The 23,070-nt window shown below is 41.3% G+C and overlaps 1 protein-coding gene across 4 annotated transcripts in view; it reads right to left on the bottom strand.

The window, feature by feature from the left end:
- NFIA (nuclear factor I A) overlaps positions 1-23,070 on the bottom strand; it is a 247,552-nt gene that overhangs the window by 54,385 nt on the left and 170,097 nt on the right. For 3 of the 4 annotated variants that reach the window (XM_075711627.1, XM_075711626.1, XM_075711624.1), the window contains exons 5-6: positions 20,463-20,580; positions 17,805-17,932 (exon numbers count right to left, since the gene is read on the bottom strand). In XM_075711627.1, coding sequence (XP_075567742.1) covers positions 17,805-17,932; positions 20,463-20,580 — 246 coding nt within the window. Of the gene's footprint in view, positions 1-504; positions 544-17,804; positions 17,933-20,462; positions 20,581-23,070 lie in introns of all 4 variants that reach the window. The other variant, XM_075711625.1, reaches the window with a different exon arrangement.

Consider the following 23,070-nt stretch of genomic DNA (forward strand, 5'->3'; position numbering starts at 1 on the left):
CTCAGGCAGGTGGTATCAGATAGGTGAAATCAGCCTCATTTTTCTGCATTCCCAATGGCTTTAGGATTCTGGGAGGAACAAAGAATCCCCCTGGAAGAAATGAAATGTTCCACTGCAGAGGAGGCAGAGCACAGCAGTTTGGCTTTGGTATCATTTCCAGAGGAGCCATGTATGACCATGCCGCCTGCAGGTCTGCTTGCGTGGTCTGCCCAACACCTCTCTCATCTACTGAGCAATTTAAAACACATCTGATGGAGAGACGGAGGGCTCGCAGGGAAAAAGTTCCTGCAAGTTTCATGAGAACAGGCATGGGAAGGGCAGAGGTAACAAATAAGTGCGCCCTCCAGTGCTGTCACTCTGGCAAAGTGCTCGGCACAAGCTCCCTCCTTACTAGACACTGGAGAACCCACACAAGAGGGACACCTGGTACATCCCCCCAACCAACACAAAATGTCTATGCACCGAGAACAAGAGCATTGGCATTGTTTGAATAAGCACACCCACCATGTAGTGCTCCACGGTGTTCGGGGTTTCTTAGATATCCTAATTTTATAAAAGAAAGTAAAAGAAGAAAAAAGAAACAAGGTGAGAGAGAACACTATCATATTTTGTAGCAAGCAGGATACTGTGTGAAATCTTGGCCCAGTGAAGTGATAAAGGGGAAGCTTTCAGTTTGCTTAAGGGAAACTTACGAGCAAATAGTACAATTACCAAAATACCACACTGCAGAAAATGGGTGCATTTAGGTTCAATTAGGCTGTAAAAAGGAAAATGGCACTTTAGCTTACAAAAATGAAAGGACAGAGGGAGCTATCAGAAGTAACTTTACAAGATTTGTATGCACGAGGATGCTGCTTCACTGGACCAAGAAAGCTACAGTATGGGACAAGATTTTTCTTTTATTAGACACTTTGCTAGATAGCTTTGTCGAACCTCAGAAACTGCTGCTCTGGCATTATGAAATAATCCTACATAACTTGATCTCATGAGCTTAGGAACATAGAAAAATAGCCATGCCAAATCAGATTACAGGGATCCACCTAGCCCAGTATCCTCTCTCTGACAGTGGTAACTAATGGATGCCTAGAAAAGAGTAAAAGACCAGGGAAAGCATACAGTGATAATTCTCCAAAATACTCTCCCAGCCTCCAATGATTTGTGATTCAAGGACTTCTAGGATAAAGTTGATAATCATGTTATTGAAGATACTCGAATCCAAATGCACAGATTTACACCCCCCTCCTCCCTTTTTGGATTTTTACCCCCATGAGATTTCTACTAGTCACACAAAAAAGGTTTCACAGTTTGGTGCTGGCAAGTCCAGTGTTCTTGCCACTAACTCTGAATGAGCTAACAGCTTTCAAGCCCAATGATGTTATGCGTATAAGAGCATCCAACACTTTTTCCTATGTAAAAAAGTGACATGTGTGCTGAGGTGCTCTAAGTGTATATACTTTGGGAGATTTTTTTTTTAAAAAAGCAAGAATCTGGCTGTAAATTGATATTAACATTTTTCAGTATATGTGTAAAACACATGTTTCAGAAGAATAGAAGAGAGAAACTGTCACTCACTGGGAAGCTTTAGAGCTATCTGGCTCCCTGGGAAACTGCATGCAACTATTCTGGTGTCCAAGGGTTTGACCAGTGAGTTTCCTCTTCCTGCAAAGAATGAATGCAGAAGTAATAGAAAGTCTGAGGGGGAAGATTTTAGCAAATGGCTAAAGATACTCCTATTCTGCCCACTCCAGCAGGTAGGAAGCAGGTGGTGGTGGTGGTGGAAGAAAAAGGGTGGGAAAGGAGAAACGCCTGCCTTCCCCTCCCAGCAGCTGGCACAGGGGAAGGGCAGGAGGCTAACCTAGGAGAGACTCTCACACTTGCAGCTCAGCCCTCTGAAATCCCTTTGTGATGCTGCATTGATATGCAACGATGCTGACAGGTCATCGTTGTCCCAGCACTGCCACACAATGTCAGGACGTTCTGCTCTGATTATCTGGGGTCTTGCTGTGACTCTCTTTCAGGATGGAGCATGGCTCACCGGCACTTGGTGATTGAAACTTAGCACACTGGGGTGGCGTAGCTTCATTAATGCTGCTACCAGTAACATAAAAAACCCGTATGCCCAGACAGGAACAGTGACTTCTTAAGCATCATGCTTATTTTACTATCCACTTTTCAGAGGAGTTTTCTGAAGTTTTCATTTTCTAATCGAATTAGTGCCTACACATGAAATTTTTACTTCACTTATGAAAAGAATCAGTAAAAGCAGGGGTCTAAAAAAAAAGCTTATCCTTACATTTTTGATGGCATATTGATTTTGTAAGAGTCTAAAGGCAGGAGAGATATATTAGGGAGTCCCTATAACTTTACTTAAAGCAAAAATTAGAAAGTGATCGAAAAGTTTTATAGAGGAGAGCAGAAATATAATTTTAAGGCTCTTAAAATTGCTTGAACTGTGAAATCAAGTAATGAGCACTAGAAAAGGATCTGTCAGCTGGAATCAAAGCTTAGACTAGTCAGCATTGTCTTCCTAAACCTTATTATGGCAAAGATTTTTCAACTCTGCACTCTGTTCATCCCAACAAATAAATCGACTTGACCTCCACCTGTTACTCGGTGAAGTCCACTGTCATCTTTGACTAAACCCTATTCTTTCCCTTCAAAGCCCTCTGCACCACAGAGAAGGTGGGAAGACACAGCTGTGCACTGATTCAAGTTGATACCAGTTCATAACCAGACAGCATTTCACAGTACAAATTACAAGCAACAGAGGAGAAAAAAAAAATGTAGTGCCAATGAGTTCTGGAAGGGGGCAACATTTTTCATCAATTTAACAACGAGATTTTCACAGAAAGAAGTTCTTTTTTGTGTGTGATATTATAAACTAGCATTTGAGGCAAGAAACGTTTTGCTTATGCCATAACAATGAACCTGTGCTAACACCACATAGGAAGAACTGAAGAACATAATGGAAGCTATTTGTGTTTCTTTTATATTTCATAAGTCGAATGCATTTACTGTTTCAAAGACGTTCAGCTCCAAATGCGTGTAGGTTTCTAGACTTAGAAACAAGTCACGGCTATATAATGCAACATTGCTAAATAAAAAAAAAATAATATTATGGAACACAGAACAGCAAGATATGCCATGAGGAAAACCGTATAGCTATAGCAGTCATTTCTTCAAATATATCATCATGACAAAACCATGTAAGAAGCTTTCTAATACAAAGACATATCAGAAAAAGCCATTTCATATAAAGTTGGACTTCTCTGGGTGATTAATGCTACATTCAACAAAGGAGACAGTGTCTGTCTAATTACATTAAATACTTATCTTCTAGGGATTGGCAGGGTGTTTCTGCTCAATGTCACTTTTCATGACAATGTAATGATAGATCCGTTTACTTACCAGTGCCATTAGCAAAAATTGTACTGTTTTCTCAACTGCCCTCGTATCATGAAAATATTTGATTAACACACTGTAGCTTATCTAATACTGTAAGCAACATATTCTGCATAGTTTTCTCTCTATTAAAAGAACAAGATTACAGCTTGTAAAATTTTTATTGCACTCACACAAAAATAAATGAATAACGTGTGATATACCTCTAGTATCTTACTAGTTCACAAAACAGGTTTATTTGATTTAAAATATTAACTTGTACTTAAAATACTAAGATTTTGGGGGAAACAAGCAAACAAAGTCAGTGCTCTGAGGCAGTACTTCTCATCCAGTCTTTAGTTATTATTTCCTTTTCATTTCAGCACATCTTTTGAAACTTTTAATACCTTAGGGGGGGAAAAAAAAAGCTTTCATTCCTTTGCTGAAAAATAGATATGTCCATCTCCCAAGTCTTTAAAATTCACTGCATCGTGAACTGACTCTTCAGAGTCATGCTACTGTGCCAACATACAAAGAACAATAAACCTCTGGAAGAATGTACACAGCGAAGGCAGTTTATATAGTAACAAGATAATTTCATAAACCTATATTGAAGAGAAAGGCTGTGATGTAACATTCTAGCAGTTTATATCAGCTACCTGATATTTACTAACAAGGTTAAACTACTATCTGTTTGTCTCAGCACTCTTCATAATTCACTTTTTAATGGATGGACAGGAAAAGTCAGCAGTGTATGGCACAGATCATTTTAGAAATAAGACAAGACAGCTTATGGCAGTATCTATTTCAAAACACGCTCCATCTTTCCATACGATTGCATCAAGAGTCTATACCTAGCAACTACAATACTTAAAATCTACTCATAAATCCTTTGAGGGGTAGATTTCTATTTCTAAGTAAAAGAGCAAATTGGAAAAACAAAGAATCCTGAGGACGAGGTGTCACTGTCAACTGGTACCACGGCTAGTGCATCAATTCTTATCTTCTTGGTATTTTACGCCTGTGCAGGAGAAGGCACATGGGAAGCTTCCTTCAGCAAGGAGTTAGGACATCAACACCATTTTGTTACAGCTCCTCACACTGCCACAAAATGGCAGCAAGAACGTACCAAAATTGGCTCATATTAGGCATAACTCGACACAGCAATGCAGAATTAACCAAAACTGTCTTTTAAAATCCCTTGCAAGTGACTCTTGCAGCAAGAGGATGACACCGCAGCCAACTGCCACATATGACTCTCCAAATTAATAATGGATTTAGGATATTCATTCCCTGAGCTGTAAGGGTTCGGGGTGTGTCTGCAATTATCTAGATATAAGTCTGACACACATTATCCTTCTATCAATGTCATTTCCCTTAGTAGCCAACAGATTATCAGCAGCTTTGTGATATTCCAGGTGTCAAAGAAGAATTAAAACCACAACAATTGCACAAACAAAGGGACAAAAGACGGGATACATGTTTCTGAGCCCTGCATATCAATTTAATATGTGCAGCTGACAATGATGCAAATGTCCTCGGGAGAGAGGCAGCAAGATCTGTGCCCAAACATACACACACCACCGTCAGCAAGATGGCAGGGAACAGAAGCAGTAGGATTCCCAGCCCAGGACACATGCCTCAGCAGGCAAAGCAACCCAATGAAACAATCCTCTGGTTGGGGAGAATTTTGGAAGCACCTGATATGGAAAAGGGCCCTAAACAAGCCAGATGGTACTTTTAGCTGGCAGCAGAAAGTAGGAGACAGCCAAAAACATTACAGCATTTCCCCAAGAGGCCAGCAAATCGATTTTTAACCATTTTTTTAAAGTGACGCTATGAATATAAAAAATAATGCTTCTATGCATTTTAAAATTGCTAATTTTATGAATAATACACTTAAGAAGGCAACAACTGGAAGAGATGAGAAAGCAATGGATTTTGACTTTCCCAGGGTGGTTGTATATGTGACATCAGGTTTCTATTCAGTCACTGCCACTGTTTATTCTGAATTAAGTGCCAGTTTTTGTTCAGGGTTTTCCACATAACGTGAAAGAGAAAAATCCTGCAAAAGTAGAGAAATAGCACTGTAAAATCACAATAGCACAATAGTTCACAGGACATGGGAGAAATGTTGTTTGTAAGACTGCTTTGCCCTCTTAAAACCTGTCCTCCACAAATTATTGAGTTTCTAGATGATAATTTCTTAACAGAGGGCAAACAATTTATTTAATACTTACAAGTTCCCATTTGGCTAAGGATTTGCATAAGAAATACAGCTGTTTTGGGGATCTTTCAATTTTGAAAATCTCCAAATGGCCAGGACCTGCAACTCCGCCTGGATGACAGGACTCTTTTCAGGAATCATTTTCATGTCAGATGTCGAACCTTTACTTTGACAGTCACAAGCAGCTCCTTGCACAGCACGTTTAGATTAGGTCTGGCTGAGCGGTTTTCACTCAAGGAGTGGAAAAGAGATGTAGGTTGTAAGGACTGAAAGGGCAGAGTGAGGCAGAGGAGTCATGAAACAAGTGAGAATGACCACCACCCTTTGCTTCAATCATGCACCTCACTCCTAGGATTGGCCAAGTTCAGAGGAAGAGTCAGGATGATGCTTTACTTTCATTTGCTGTTATTTCAGTTAACAGTAAAGGCAAGCCCTGTGACAGGGTTAAATCTGGACTGCATCCAAAGTGCTTTGTCCTGTTTGGAGCAAGGTAGTGCATTAACATACTGTATCACAAATAATACTCCTGGAGACAAACATGGGCTGCTGTAATAAAAAGGGATGTTACACTAAGTACAAAGAAAGTCCATACATTTGTATTTTTCAAATCTCATTGACTATAAATCCTTACTTTTAAAATAAAATGTATTTCCCTCCTGTAGGTGGAATCTAAGATTTTGCCTCCAGCCCTGGCTGATACAAAATAGTCCCACTCTTTTCAAGAGTATTGCTCTTGGACATGGGGACTGCAGGTACCATCTCACTTTGCTGGCTTTTGAGGGTTCTAAGATCTGCATGCAAATCCCAGCAAGGCGAACAAAGACTGTGCACAAAACAGTAAAACAGCCTATAATTTTGCAGCTAATTTTAGCAACAGGATCTCTTATGTTATGCTTTTTGGTGTATATCACACTAAAAATAGCAGCAACCATTGATGTAAGAGAATAGCAGAAAGGATGATCTCACTAGGGCTGCACGCTATGCAAGAGCAGAGTGGGCAAGCAGAGGTGGAAGATGTTATGAATTACCTGCTCTCCCCTGAGCAAGACACCAGTGAAATCAGAATAGAACTGTGGCCAGTAAACACACTAGATGAAGACACTGCTGAACTTTAAGTCTTTATGGAGCTGGAAAATGAAAGAAAACTAAGAGTACTTAAACAGCATCCCTTATTTAGGCTTCAGTGTCCTTATTACAGCCACTCCAGCGGGGCTTGGCTGTATGGGGTAGCACTGCATTCATGCCATAAGCTCTGGGGTTATGGGTCAAGTTTACAGACTATCCACTTTGGGTGAACAACCCAGCTGCTATCACAGCACATATACATTCCTGGAGGTATAGGATGGCTCTGCAGCCACTCAGCCCAATTGTTACCTGAGCTAATAGGCTGCTAGATGGATTTCTCTGCTTGCTTATGCTCACTGCTGCAGTTGAAGTGTGGGGGCAGCACTTAACTTGAAAGAAAGTAACCAGGGAATGATTTATTCACTACTTCTGGCAGTAAAAAAAAAAACCACTAAGGAGCATCAAACAAAATGATCAGGCAACAGACAAAAGAAGTGGTTCTTTCTTAAACAGCACCAAGTAAAACTGGAACTCGCTGCCATGGGATGTTGTGCAGGCCGAAATAAAGAATGGGTTAAAAACATCTGAACACATCTCCAGAAGAAAAGTCCACTGAAGGCTGTCAAACACAAAGATGCAAACAGAGCCTCTGGCTCATGAAACCAAGCTGCTTGCTGCCAAGATCCGTTGAGGCTGTACTCTGAAAGGCATCACTCGATGCCTGTCCTGCTGTTGTAGTCTTTACTTAAGTGTCCACTACCAGCTCTTGTCAGAGACAGCATACTGGGCTAGGTGAGCCTTCAGTCTAGCTGAGAAGAGCCATTTTTTCCTCTCTATGGGCAGATCCACAGTTCTTGTAGGCTGCAATGTACTGTACCTGGCAGCTGAGAAACAGGAAAATTGCAGCAGGTATCCAGCTCAATGAAATTAAGATCTCAGGGTTGTTCCTCAGTTTGTGCAGAACCAGGGGAACATCTAGAGTCAGTGTGGCAGACACAGTGTGGGAAAGGAAATGAAGAGATGTAATGGGGTCTGTTTCCTGTTCCTGGTCCTGTACCATCTTCTCTGTCCCCTAACACCTCTCATTGCACATTTTAACCTCAGGTGAAAATGTTTCCTTTAAAATAAAGCCTGTTTTCTCCTCTAAAGCAAGGATCAAAACGTGTGCACGGAGTACAGTAGCCGTACTGTGTGCTACTCAGTGGAGTGATGGTTGTACTGGGAATGTTAATAAACAGTGCCGAGAGCAGAACTTCTGCATAAAAAAGGGTGTATGTTACATCTCTCCCCCTCTCCCCTGTCTCATGCAGTATTTACACAGCTGTGCTTTGTAAAATGTGTAGGGGAGTTTTTTATTATTATTTTTTGGTAATTTATTTACCTAAGATAGCCCAGCATCTGTTTTGCGGTGAGCTTCTTTCACAAAGTTTCACAGTTGCCTTGACTGATGCAAAAGGAGGTCATGGTCCTTACTCAGTGATCCTAAAACCATTTGTTTCAACCACTTAGCCATTCTATTTGGCTAATTTGTGTTCTGTTCTGTGTTTTTGGTTTGTCCTCTACTTGGAAATGCACATCCCTTGGGGAACTGATCTGGCTAGGTGAGTATTTTAGTTATCTGTTTTATAAAACGCAGAAGTGCACAGGAATTTGCAATAATATGCATCGTTTACTGGCTCTCAATATGTACTATATATTGGCTCTGAAGACTACTAATATTTTCCAGCTGCCTCCAAAAAAAGAAGAGTTCAATACAGTCTTTGCAGTGGGTCCTTTCCCATGACTGCCTACACAGGTGATGAAGACTTTTCCTGTGTCCTGAAGACTTAATAATCCTGAACATTTCTATACTAGCAGCATACCACAGGAGATAAAATATTGCTTCTGCTTCCCAAACACATTAGAAAAAGCAAGTCTGCTGATCTCAACTGCTAAGACAGCACATGAAAGGAATGCAGTCCATTTCCTAACCAAGATCTAATCTATAGAAGAGTTTATAGATCCAAGTCAACATAGTGAATTGGTCCCAGAAGCAAACAAGAAAACTAGTTCAACTTTTGGAAGACAGGTACAATACTTTCAATGTGTTTAATCCCATTTTGCAATTAAACAGTCCCATGCTGCACTATCAGATGATCTTCAAGGATAACTGCATCAGAGGAGACCTGTCTGAAGCTCACAAAGATTCATGTTTGACACTCCAAATCAGCAAGAAATGCAGAGCCATATTCAGAGGGTGCTTCTGTCCTTTGGCAGCTTTATGCCTCAGCTTTCAGAGCTTACCTCTGAAAAGACGTCAAAAGTGTCTGCTTTTGTCCCAGTACTGAGGAAGCTTATAGTTTTCACTTGGTGACAGAAGTGAAGCATGAACCATATCACTGTCCTTGCTTTATGTGTATATGTTAGAACGGGTGGCAGAATATGGCTCAGCCAGCAAGGAAGTCTCAAGAATGTTAGGTCTATGGGCTACCAATACAGCACTCACATACCAGGAATCCCGTCGTCATCAGGAAGCATTGCTTCAACCTTTGTCAGGGAATAGTTTTCCATGCACTAAATTTTTCCTATCAATCTGAAAAAATTATTCAGATGGTGCTACTTGTGTGTGGAGCCAAAGATCAGCTCAGGTGGTCTTATGGCTGTCACAGCACATGGAAGATCTGCTTTTAACTTGATCATTAAAGTCAGTGAAAATAGTATGTATGGATGATGCTAGCACCAGGCCAGTCGAAAACACAGCTTTAGTTTGATAGCTGAAGTGAAACACTTTCTGCATTTTCTAACTCAGAACTCCTACAGCTCCATACCCATTTTTAAATGATGCATTTCCTCATATCTGGAATTAGATGCAAGAAGCAGAGCCACAACATTGACTGACCAACTTCTCCGGGACCATACTGAAGGGATGTTTTCCTCAGGGGATTACAGCAAAGCTGAGGCATGTGCTCTAACACTTGCATGGGATTATTAATTTTATTAAAAATGGAAGTAGAGTTTAGGCTGAATCTCAGAGCCAAGTTTGTTGTGTTGTCCAGTGTCTGGAAAAAAAGGAGCCTTTGAGGGATGTGAAAACATCTAGGGCTTTTCAATCTGAACTGACTTTTCAATCAGTAGTTCTTTCTTCACCTCTAACTTCCTTCTATGATTTTGAGATAGTAATGCCAGCAGCATGGCATGTTGTCACAGGTCTCATGCCACTAAGTGAACTGCCAAAGAAAAGCTGAGCTATTGATCCAGTGGTAATTTGCTGTCAAAATGACTGTTATAGCAAATGAGTAGTGTTAATCATTTGACTTGATGAATGCTATTGCAAAAGACTGACAATGCTCAAAGCACCACTATTGACCTGCTGCATTTTTCCTGGCTCATATTAAGTTCTTGATCCTTGCTGGCCTTGACCAATTAGAGTTTTAGTTATCCATTCAGGTGCAGTTCTGGAAAAGTTCAGTTTAAAATAAACAACAACTTATATTGGTGAGTAACTCATCAACTATGCAGCAGTCTGATTCTGATTGCCTGGCAGAGAAACACACACATTTTGTGCAGTATCTGATAAAAGATCTATAATGTGCTAACACAAACCTATCATGTAGCACCTGTGACTAACAGATTGTGATATCAAAGTCTTGATGCCTAAGTGCTCCTGTAAATGCATTAAACTTTTAGCGGCAGGAACTGTAGACTGCCAGTGACAAGGAGCTGATATGGTATTTCAGTAAAAGTTGATAAGTGTTATTGCTCTTAGAAGAAAAGAAAAATCTTAGGTTCTTGAAAACCACTGGGCAGCTTGTGTTTTGATGGGATACTGTAATGAGAGAGCAGGGATAAGGGAACACATGGACTCTATGAAAACAAAAAGACATTTAAGAAAAGCTCTGTATTCTGCAGTAGCTGGAGTTTCTTGGAGTATGCTCTCATCGTACATTTGGCTTCGGGCATCTACCTGTTCACTTGAAACCAACTTTTTAGGCAGCAGCCCGCACATGGGGCCATGTTTAAGTCCATGTACCAGTTAATGGAAGCATGAAAGGCAGCACAGGCCTAAGCACACTCTGCTTCTCGGCTAGGCAGAATAAGGATATTGGAAGACTGTAAGAGTGCGGAGAAATTTAGGAAACTGTGTATACAGCCTTGGAGATGAGAAGAAGCATGGGTCTGAATGGGAATGGGGACATGGGGTGAATGGGAGCAGGAGTCCTAGTCACAGTATACAGTCTAACAAAGCTCAGAAGTTCTTCAGAGAAAATGAACAGTGGAAGTTCATTTCATTCATTCAGTTCATTCATTGCCTGGGAGGCAACAGGTTCTGTCTGCCGTACTGCTCATGGCATCTCTTTAGCTTAACAGCACAAATTAGCTTGATGAAATTCTCTCTGCTGTAAACCAAAATGTTCTGGCCATCAGAGAAACATGATCTGTTTCTGACCTCCCATTCAAAGAGTGAAACTATGCCGTGGGCTGGAGGTTTGTCTGGTTGCGAAATGTTCCCACTGTCTTAAGTTACTAAGTTCAACGGAGGAAAAAGTGGTACTTGTGCCTGCTGATAGATGTGTCAAGGTATGTAATGAAGCTGCTGCACAAGGCAGGTAGAATCCTAATGGCTATGTGAGTGTGCTGTCTGACTTTTCTTTACACACTGAGAATTGGAGGGCAAGACAATGTCACATCTGGGAAATACTGAGTAAATATAATTGGCAGGGATCCTGGAGGTAGACCTCCTCTGGTCTAAGGAAAAGAGACGTTTCCTTGGTTTTATCTTTCTTAAATAGGTCTATGAGTATCCAAACAGTTCAGCTTAAGGAAATGAATAAAGGTCATGAAATTCCTGTGTCTAGTTACGATCCAGTGAAAGCTGCCCACTACAGCAAGTCACCGTAAAGTAGTGCCAGAGAATTATTTGATATTGAATACTCCAGGTCTGAAGTTGAATGTTTTCCCAGTAAAAAGAGATTATTTTTCTATTCCTTATTTTGTATAATACATGGTTCACGTGTTTTTCATCATATTTTCTACAGTCAGTCCCTTGAATCATTGGCAGTAATGTAGCACAATCATTGGAAACTTCTCTGAGCTCTGAGTTAGTGTGTGGCGTCAAGTCTTTTGATGAGCCCATAGACCTTTTGCCTGAGGACAGATCAGATGCACTCTGCATCACTGATGCTGGGACATACTATGCATATTTTATCTTCTAGGTAGTGCCAGGCAACAACTGCATTTAGGGCATAAAGAATGCATAAAGAACACAGTCTAGGATCTCCCTTATACCACCTTCTCTGGCATTTCCAAGATATAATTCTGAACAGACTTTGAAAACAAACTCTGGTGGTCATCTGATCTATGCCTGAATGCGTCTTTCTGATGTGTAAGGGATAAATAAAAGTTTCTTAGTAAATATGGAGAAGAAGTTTTCTTGCGTGCTGAGAATCTGCTAAGAAGAAAGCCCATGCCAGATTTAAGAAAAGTGTTATTGAAACAAGAGTCTGGACCAGTTGCCTGTATGTGGTTGTTCCGTAACCAGCAACGGGGAGAGACACAGTACCATTAAGTTAGGGGTCACTGTCACTGCACGGGAAATACTCCAAAATAGGATCTCAGCTCCTCAGCTGCATAGAAATTGCTCAGAAATTATTTTCAGACAGTCCCATAGATGGTGGCATGAGAACGAGCAGCACTAGCCTGAGTGGTGTAGTGAGCAATCATGAGGCTGACTTTAATAGCATCTTTACTACCAAAGACGTGTCCAGCAGTCTAACAGGGAGCTCTCTAGCTTACTGCAGGTTCATATAATATTATCAACTTCATAAGCTCCTGGAACTGTAAATATGCCTTTCAGTCATGCAGTGCAAGTGTTATTACTAATTCCTTAAGGTTTCTACACTGTAAGTGTCATTTGCTTCCTGCGGTTTTCAAGGTGAAGACACACAAAAGCCTAGCACAGCATGACCGGCAGCAGAACAGCTGGGGTGGAGCTGGGGCAGGGGAAGGTGGATGACCACGGTATGAAAAGCCCCATCAGTCTTTCAGTGGAAGAAGGACCACAGAGCTCCACCCATTTTGCAAATGGGTGCAGTGCTGTAAGTTGGTCAAGACCACAAATGAAGCAGAGCTAACTGTCCCTTCAGGTATCTCAAGAAGCACAAGGAGTACAAACATGTACCTTTCCTGGGATTACTGTCCTCTAGGGACCAAACAAACTGGTGGCAATACAAGCACCAGGAAGATCTAAGTAAAGAAACTATCAGGATACTCTGAATTTGCATATTAGACATTTTTGCCATGCCACGCTGTAGAAATACAATGGAAGTAGAATAGGCAAATACCATCCATGTGCCACAGTACAAAATGACTGGCAGAACACAATGTGAACGTTACTCCTGGACTGAATCAAGAGAATGCATTAAAAAAAGGCATAAATGTTAATACTGATATACATTAACTCAATCTTCTCTCATTATGGAATTAAAAAACTTATACCTGTAATTATGGCTTACCCCCATTACAAGCAGAGCTGCCACAGAACTGAACACGGGCCAGCTTTGTACATGAGTTCAAAGCCAGTGTGATGTTGCCTTATTTTCTTACTAACATCATCTTTATCCTCTCTTGCCCTTCTTCTCAGTTAACAAGAATTATGTACTGAAAGTGCTGAGATAAAGTAATGGTAAGGAGGATACCGCAAAAGGTATTTGAAAAGCAGAAGTAATTTACTACATGTCTGCTTTGTTTTACTTTCTAAGCCTTCCTGTTGTGAAAGGAAATTCATCTTTTCTGGCAGACTCCAGCCTTTTTAGGCCTGAGAGCTCCCCAGGAGCTTTCGAGTGCAGGTAAATGGATGTGAGACTCAAGGAGTACAGTACAAGGAACATGGAATTAATGTTGGGTTTTGCTTTGGCTGTCACGTCTGACGTATAAGGAGAGTGCTACATCCTTGCTTGCAAGAAGTATCTAGATGTAAAAAACACAAGGCTGAGTCCTCTGCTCATTACTATGGGTCTGAAATGCCACGAGTGGAAAGGTCATGTTGCTGGTGGGTGAAGCATGTAGGATCTATACCCAGCAAAGTCTCCAAGTGAGACAGATGTCAGGGTGCTCTGAGCCCCAGGGGCCCATGATGTAAAAGTACAGAGGAAGGACTGTGGATGGACAATAGGTGCAGCCTGCATTCTGCATGCAGCAGAGACCCCAAGAGTAGGCACAGGGGAAGCATCCACTGCCTAATCTAAATAGCACACAGAGTGGTTTTGTCCTCTTCTGTTCTCCTGCCAGTTTGCACATATGTTCTGAGTATACAGCCTGCCCTCCAAAGACCACTTACAGGGGCAATCACAGGGAAGCAAAGCAGGAAGAAAGTATCCAAAAAGGGAATTTGTTCAAGAGAAAAAAATGGAGACAGATGTAGAGTGACTAGTCACGGCTGGCGGTAAATAACCCTCTGCCTGGAGTGCTCTCTTTCTCTAAGAGGAGTTCACATATTCCATTTCATATTTCCTTTCTAGGAAGTCAAATCTTTGTTTTCCTGGCACTTGTTCTTTTTTTTCTTTCCCCTATATACTTTTTCCCTTCTGTATGGTCTAAAATTGTCTCCCCATTTTCCCTTTCTCTTCTACGTTTTGCTCTCTTTCAAGTACAACATGTCTCCAACTGCCCTCTCATGCAGACCTAATTTCCCTGCAGTGTCCCAGGCAACATCTTTCGCTATAACCCTCTCATAGTCTCTGTGCCACGAGCACTTCCCTCTGTCTCTACATGTGCATAAACATACGGGTGCTTCACATCTGCTCCTGTGTTAAGAGTCCCCACTTTTTCTCATGTGCACACCTCAGAATTAAGCAAATGCAACACACGCAGACAGAATATTCATCCTCTCACTCCCATAAACCTGTCAAGGCACATAGGCCAAGAAGCTATCTCCGCATAAATCTAAATCTCCTGCGAGGAAGCAATCTACTCAAAGGCAATAAAGCCAAAGGATATATTATTATCTTTGGTGTGGATCCTACTGGGCTGGGAGGTTGGCTGCTGGCTCCTCTCTGAACTTTCCTTCCCAGCCAGAACAGCCATCCCACAGACAAGTCTAAGCTTCCTTTCCTTGGTCTGATTTCCTCCTCCCGTTGTTTGGCTAGTAACCCAAAGGCCAGGGTTTAATTACGGAATTTGGAAACCTGGCTTATGCTACTCTGCCAGCACAGGATAAAACTTCAGCCTGCCTTCAGAACCAGCATCACTCTGCACCGTTGATACCTGCATTATCCCATGCAGCAGAAAATGAACCATATGGAAGAAATGCCAAGTCAAACAGAAAGATGGTTTTAGTCTTTAAACTTCTACTGCGAATTTCACTGAGAAAAAAAAAAAAAAACACTGAAGCTCAGAGATTATTGTATGATAAAACTGTGCCATCATTTTGACTGTAGATTAAATAAATGGAAAGGCCTTTTTCTGGACAGGAAAGACATCGGAAAGGATGGATCTGAAACAGGTCCAGGCTCCAAAGCTCCTCTCAGACAGGAATGCTGCGGGAAGTCACTGGGTAATATGGGGCATTAACATCATTTGTACGGCTTTCAGATGACCAATATATTTTCTAGGCAGATGCCCCACTGAAGACTCATAAAACATTTTACACTTCTGGAGATAAAGCACCCATGTCAAATACAAGGGCCAGATGTTAATATCAGACCCACGTGTGATTTCTGAGGTAAGGCAGGGCACTGTGCACAGCACCATAGCAGGATGAGTCCCTTGGTGGGGAGCACCTTGTGCCAGTGTCACCCTGGCATGAAAAGACATTTCAGTACTGTTTTGTCCTTCACCACTGATGAGCTGTGGCTCTTTAGGTAATCTCTCTGCCAGCTGTGCTCTTGCAGTGACCCTGTTTTACAGAGAAGCTGAGGCAATGAATTCAGAGGAGAGGCTGCTGGAAAGCCACGGCAGAAGTATTGGGGTGGGGCTGTGTGGATATAGCATAAAGATGGTTTGAAAGTGCATCCCATGCAGGCAGTATAAAGCTCTTTTTCTTCACAACTGTGACAGTGATAGATAGCTTGGTGAATCTGAGCTATATCTAGTTGGTACCTGGCTTGAGTCCCTGATGTTGCAAGGTGCATTTTCTGCCATTTTATAGGCAAGACTGAGCAGAATCTGGGATTCTTCTGTAGTAAGTGAGAAAGGTCATGAGGAAGGAAGAACCTTCTCTTCTCTGACTTGTTCTTGCCTCTCTAAGCACCTCCGGAAGTTTGACATGGGCAGTTGTGCTTCTTCATGATGGGCACCCAGTGGTGCCAAGAGTGGCAGAGATGCTTTGGAGGTGTAAGACTTTAGGCACTTCTCTTGTCTAGCTCAGCAGCTCAGTGCCACCATCTAGCCAGGACTTGGATGAGACAGAGGTGATGACCACATGCAGGGAAAACTACCAGAAGTGACAGCAAAATTAATAGCTAACCTCTGGCTGTTGCACAAATGGAGAACATTTGTCATCAACAAAGAGTACCCCAAACTTTGGGGGGAGTTAGCCCCCAGTCTGACAATGATGTAGAAGCAGTGACCCAGTCAGCTTTTAGCCATCTGTGTCTGCAGAGGAGGTTGTGATCTCTCCCTTTCAAAGGGTGCTGAGCTTTTGTTCATGTTTTTGCCGCTCCGTGAGCAGACTAGTTTAGTACAAGGTGAAGCTCTGCCTTACATCATCTGGAGCCTGGAGCTGATGGAGGAAACAGCCCCTAGTGTCTACTGAGCAGGACACCTCACTGAAAACACCAGAGCCCTGGGGACGGCAGCGGCAAGGCAGTCACAGGGAGCCTGGCACTTGTCTGCCTGCAGGTCCACCCTCTCCTCCTGCCAAAGTGCCACATCTGCAGTCAATAAGGGCCCACAAGCTGGCTCCTCCTCATTAGAGGAGAGAGGGCAGCTGGCAGGGGATCCTCCAAGGGCTCCCAGGCACGGGAATCAGTCCCCTCCCAGTCTGGAATAGCCCAAATTTGGTGACTTTCTGGGCATGCTGTAAAGGACAGCTGTTTGACAGGGTCTCCAGAGAAAGCTGTGGGTATGTTTCCTACATGATGAAGGATATAGGTGGCTGGCCAAGTGCCCACAGAACTGATTTTAATGCTGTTCAGGTTGAATTTACTTTTCTGTGCTGTATAGTTCATTATACACAGTGCCCTGGACAAGCATGTGTTATTTCAAAACAAACCAAAACCATACTATTTTAAATCCAAACAAACAAGAAAGAAAAAAAAAAGTACATATTGCGAAAGATCCTTTGGGATGTTTAGAGGGCCTTCTCAAACACTGGGAGGCTGAAGATGAAAGCATTGCTTGCCTTCATCTAACAAATAAGACCTCTGTTATTTTTATTGGCAATAAATACTTGATTATTTAGCTGTAAGCAAAATTGAGACATTAACTTCACCTATGCATGTAGCACTGACCCAGAAAAGTATTTCCAACAGTATTAAGCACCCAGATAATCTCAGGATAAGTGATCAATGGACAGTTAAGTATGTAACATAACATAACCCAAAAGATGATCAACAAGAAAGATCACACACAAAAATTGACTGTGAAGAGGCAGAAAAGCTGCTTCCTAAACCTTATGAAGTGTAGCACCCAGTGATATCTATTTTGATATGAAGCCTCCAATCATACTTCATAGTATTACAGCTTAATGAACCAACTCCTTCTGTAAGTCTCTTAAAAGTCATTACTAACTGAGCTCAAGTGTTGTATAATGCTTGAAAAGTCCTTCTACCTTATATAAGTTTAGGGATATTTATTTAAACACTATAACTGTAGGGCACAGCCCAGACAGATACTGCTTTTTGCTAAGCAATTGTCACCAGTATCCCAGAATGAGATCTGGACGTTTTGACAGAAAAAGACCGCCTATCTTTTGCTGCATTATTTAAATACTTCAGATATTTGGCCAAAATACAGAAGTGCCACACTACAGAAACATTCGCAGCTGCAGGAGCAATAAACCCACTACAATATTTTCATTAGACTGACCTTTTTTCAGAAGAAGTTACAAGATGTTTAGAATTGATCACCTTTCTATACAGCATTCAGTGTATTCTGATAACATAACAGAACAACTGGAAATCATGTTCTCGGGCTCCTGAAAGCCATGGCTTACCTGGCTCCACTTCATGCCATCCACTTGACTGGCTGCCACTTCCTGGAGAGCGCCCTTGGCTTGTATAAAATGGCTCCTCACCAGGACTGTCCATCTCATCCTCCACAGACTTGAGACGTTTTGTAGAGCTGAGAAAGTAAAAACACATAATGAATACTGTATGTATGGAAAGGAACAAAGGCACTTCTGTTGGGACCATACCTTGCTAGCCCTGCTTGAGACTAACTTGCTATGGAAACTATAACAGATTTAGGGCCCTGAGAAGGGGAAGGTATGAGTCCTGCACAGCCATCGTGCCCACCCAATCTCTCAGCATCCACTTTTTGTTTCATATTTACTTCGTTGCCGATGACTAAGCTTCAGTGAGATATAAAACAACCTCTTACAGAGTCCAGACTGAACCCCTACACATGCATTAGTTTAACTAGAAGACAGTTTAACATTTAGGCTTTTACAGATCAAACCACATTTTTCAAAGCACACAGAGGTCAATAAAAAGGCAAGAATTTAATTTGTATTGTATGATTTTTGCAATTTGAATGAATATGGTAATGATACACAAAACTTCTTTTAACTGTCAGATTTTTCCACAGCTTATTCTGAAAGACAAATTGTTTATCAGTTCAAACTTTTATTTTCAGTCTTTTAACCATAGCCATTAAGTTAACCCAGACTTCAGTCCCGTAAGAAGCAGCGTAGATAAGTGAATGATGGTCAAATCCATTCTTGGTTCAAATGTTCACATTATCCTACAAGTATAAGCATTCTACTCTGCAACTGTATGCCACCAAGCATAAACAACCCCCCCCAACAGGTATCTTTGGCCAGTATCAGTAATAAAGGATTCCTTTGTGATATATCACACCTCCCTCACCAAAGGCTCAGGAGACAGAAGAGCCCTTTCAGTGGTCGCTGGTGGCCCCTGACTCAGACTCTGGTAGTTCTGCAGGGAGAGGATCCCAAAGCCAAAGACACTCAGCTTGGCTCTACTTTCTGTAATGAGTTATACAGACTGCGTGGGGACGTTACTGAGAATTTCTCTTCTAAGTACTTTTCCAAGGCTGGGTCAGCTCACTTTTTTCACCAAATCTGTATTCTATTAATACTTAAGGCATTCAAGAACAGGCTCCTCTGTGTAGGGGGAACATATTTAACAGACATAAAATATTCCACTGCAGTTTCTATTGGTTTAAAACTTGCAGCCTCTCTGTAGCTCCCCACCCAAAGCTCTGCACAGGTAGGAGCTGGTGGATATGCAAAATCAGTTTGTGAGAAACAGGAAGAATAATTCTTGTGGTATGCGTGGAATGCAGGTTTGGCCATTCCTTAATTTAGAGAATTGTTATGTGTCAATAGGGGAAATTGTGTGCATACAATATAATTACTGCCTGATAATTCTGCTGAGTCTGTGTATTTAAGGAATATTTTTTTTCTGACTGGGAACAGTCTAATGAGAGGAAAACAAACATATTACCAAGTTATTAACTACCCATGCTGTTTATAATTAGCTCCTTATCAGTGGTAGCTATTTGCAGAAGAATAGAAGAGCAACAACTGAGCTCTTAAGTAACATTAATAACCTCACTTTTTTTGCTTCTGGAGTCACAAGTAAATTCTACCTGAGAATGGTGCTAATGATGAGCACTGTAGGGTATGCAGTTTACATGCAAAAAAGAAAGAGCACAAAGTTTTTAAATGATGTGTAATGGGAACTGTAGTCACCGAGCTTCATAATGTGCACACTAAGTGCAAGATGTAGAATGTTCTTCCAATCACTGCAAACTGTAAGAAGTTATTGCTAAGAGCCTCTCTGTAAAGATTTTTTTTGTAAATAAAAACAACAGCTATATTCAAACTATAGAGACTTTTTACATGTGTACTTGCTTACTGCAAAGCTGGTGGCACTGCAGGCTGAGATAAAAACGTAAAAGAACCCTGAGCTGATGTTAGACTTTCTTGTCATGTCTTGAAATAAGTGATCTATTTTGGCTGTGGGGGGAAAAAAAATCAATGTGGTTCCTTAATAGTGTTCAAGACTACTAGAGTGACTGGGCTTGTTTATAAATCTAATCTCATGGATGGTTAAAGTGAAAGGTGAAAAATAAAAAATATCCTTGTTTGATAGTTGGCATCTAAGCCAAAATCAAAATCAGACTGGGTAGTCATCTGCATTAACAATTCAGTTTTCCAAAGGCTGAGTCACAAATTTCTAAATGCTATATGAAAACTAGAATGCATTATAGGCCAAGGTCCTAAAATGGTGTTAGTCTCACAGATAACACGTTTTATAATAAAGAATGTATACAAGTCTATCTTAAGACTTTCCTGCTAGGACAAAGTGGCACATCTCAATATGCTCCAAATTCTCTTCTGCCACAACTGAAACTCCAAGAATTCCAGTGGATCTTCTCCTGATACACCGAGGTAGAAGCCAGAAGTTACACAAGTTAATGCAGCAGTTTTTCTTCGAAGCTTGTTCATATAGAAAGAACTTTAACAGCAATCCAGTTGAACATTCAGCTCTGCGAATCTGAAACAGCTCCACATCTTGAGGCCCCCAAACAGCTTGTCAAAGGATTTAATGGTTACTTTCCCAGATGAGTAATGATGCTGGCCTGGGTTTCCAGGTAACCTGGTAGTAGGCAGAGATTAAATTACCTGGTAGAGGATGTGCTAGGTAAAGACCTCCTCATTGCTCCTGGGCTCATGCTGTAGTATGAAGAACTTTCCAAATCTGAGAGGGAGAAATTAGGGCCTGTTCCTGCAGCTATTGGTGCTGGGGAAACAAAAGAGATTGCAGTCAGTAAGTCATGTGAACAAGGCATGAATTGCACTTCAGAATCACTTTCTTGTTACTCATGAGTGTGTTTAGTTTCACGATGAGAACAGGTGGGATGTGGAAATTAGGAAATGCTAATGGTAACTGGCATTGCGATCAGGAAGATGTAAATTTTATCGAGAATACAATGTTCCATGACATAGACTCTTTCTTACATTCCTTCAAAGGTATTCTTTTTTTAAAAAAAATTAAACAATTATGGCAAGACTTTCTTTAAGCACTGCTTTTCTATTAATACCATTCTAATATTTAATGAAACTTGTTGCTTTTGCTTTTAGGACAACATTGCATCTATTGGCATAGTTACAAATAGGCTGCATCATCCCTGTAGTGTGCTTGGCATAATCTATAAGCAGTATAGGCAGGGAAATACACACCTCAGGACCTTTGGTATATACGTGATGTACATCCACAAGCACAGAGGTTACAAATGCTCCTTGGAGAAAGCACAAAAGCAGATGAGAAACCTGAGTTCTTTTCTGCCTGCAAACAGCTGAGTTTTCCTCTGGCCTCTCCTCCAGCTAAATCAGACCTAGAGACATACGACTCTCAAAAACTTTTATCCAGCAGTTAGCTTTCACTGTTCACCTCTCATTACCTTATCCAGCATGTAAGTTTTATTGTAAGGGATATGAATACCTTTAATTTCCCTGTCCTAGAGCCTTGGTTTTAGATTAAAACATAATGAATTCCTACACACCCTGAAGTTTTCAGGCACAAGCGTATGAACTCCATGTGCCATATTCTTCTGGGAACAGAAAAGGAACAGAGCAGTTTAATGTTAAAGTCAACAGATAATGCATTTCACAAAGAAATGCCGCTATATGGCGAATGGTACCATGTCCACTATCACTGTTCCAGTGCTATTTACAGGACAATACAACTTCGGGAGCTGACAATTACAAATCATGATTTTCTCTCACATTTCAGAGACATCTGAAAAAGCACATACTGCACAATAAAATGCACAAGCTTGGCCTGGAACGTATTGTCTGAGAGCCCTGATTCACAGCAACAAAGGCGAAGCAGTCTCAATGCCACACAAGGATGCTGAGCCAAGTTTAATCTTTGGTCTGAGAATCTGGCCCATTTTCAAACATGAAAAAATCTTACACTCCGATGGGGCAGGAGTGAGGAAATGAAGACAGGATAACTCCTATCACCCAGCTAACATGTCTGGGCTGAAACACAGGCTTCTGGGAGTGCTGCCATTGACTGTAATGGGGCCACTATTTCACCCCAAGTCTTAAGGAGCTCACAATGTCAGATCTGACAGAGGAATAATGTAGCTTTGCAGCTGCCTCATCATCCCCACAAGACAATTAGTTGTTGTTTGGCACGGATCTTTTAAGAACGTCATTGAGACAGACAGGGAACAGCCTGGATAGCCACGGACTTTTAAAAGCATGGGACAGAAAATACACAACGCCATTAAAACTTGAGAAAATCTGGAAGGAACATTAAAAGGAATTAAGTTGGGAAGTAATTTATGACAAGAACACTCAAATCCTTTGTTATCTTCTCTTAACTATGATACGCTTCCTGCGCACTGGCTATATGAGAGGGTGTGTTAACAGAAAGAAAGAAAAATTAAGCATAGTAAAATTAACTCGTATTATCAATTTGTGCTTTCTGCAACAGTTTCCTGACAGCAGCTACAAGAGGCTGTAAAACTGATGAATTTGCATGGAAAAAGAAACCGGTGTAAGTAATTTGTGTAAAAGGTAACACGGACATGGACTGCTATAATTCAGACACCCTGCAGATAGCAGACTGCTGCAGTGTGAGCAGTTATGGGTTAGAAAAATGACCACACTGCAGTCAGTCTGACTTGAATGGAAATCAATCATAAAGGTACTCTCTGCAGCATCTACTCCACAGTTTTCAGCAACTTCCTTGCCAAACAGATTTGCGCTCTGTAAACCCTTTGCTGATCAATTCCTCTGCACCCTCTACCTACCAAAGCCTAACTTACAGGATAAGCGTACTATTTTCCAAACAGGAACGTAAAAAGGCAAGCACTAAATTAAAGCACCATTTCTTTCTGAGGCACGATGAATTTCCTAGCCATTGCAAGATTTATGAAACAAGTTTTATTCCAAACAGATATGGAAGAAAAACTGATATCTGGATAACGCTTCTCTTCTTTCTCTCACTTCCCTCTGTTTATCGCTCTCTCCCCAAATCCTAGACATTTCTGTTCCAACCCTTGAATTGGCCCTATAGGAAAATGAAATGTGTCTCCAGACCAGGGGTGGGGTAGGAACTACGTATTGCTAATGCTGTGTAAACTCAGCACAAAGTAGAAAGGGCTAATCACACAGTAATTTCCTCCCGGGTAGCAAACATGAAGGATGCTTTGTTTGTCACAGGCCAAACCATGTTGCCACACTCAAAAGCCTGTTTGCAACCTGAGGGTTAAAGAAC

The sequence above is a fragment of the Pelecanus crispus genome, chromosome 5 (assembly GCF_030463565.1).
Source record: "Pelecanus crispus isolate bPelCri1 chromosome 5, bPelCri1.pri, whole genome shotgun sequence".
NCBI classification, from domain to species: Eukaryota; Metazoa; Chordata; class Aves; order Pelecaniformes; family Pelecanidae; genus Pelecanus; species Pelecanus crispus.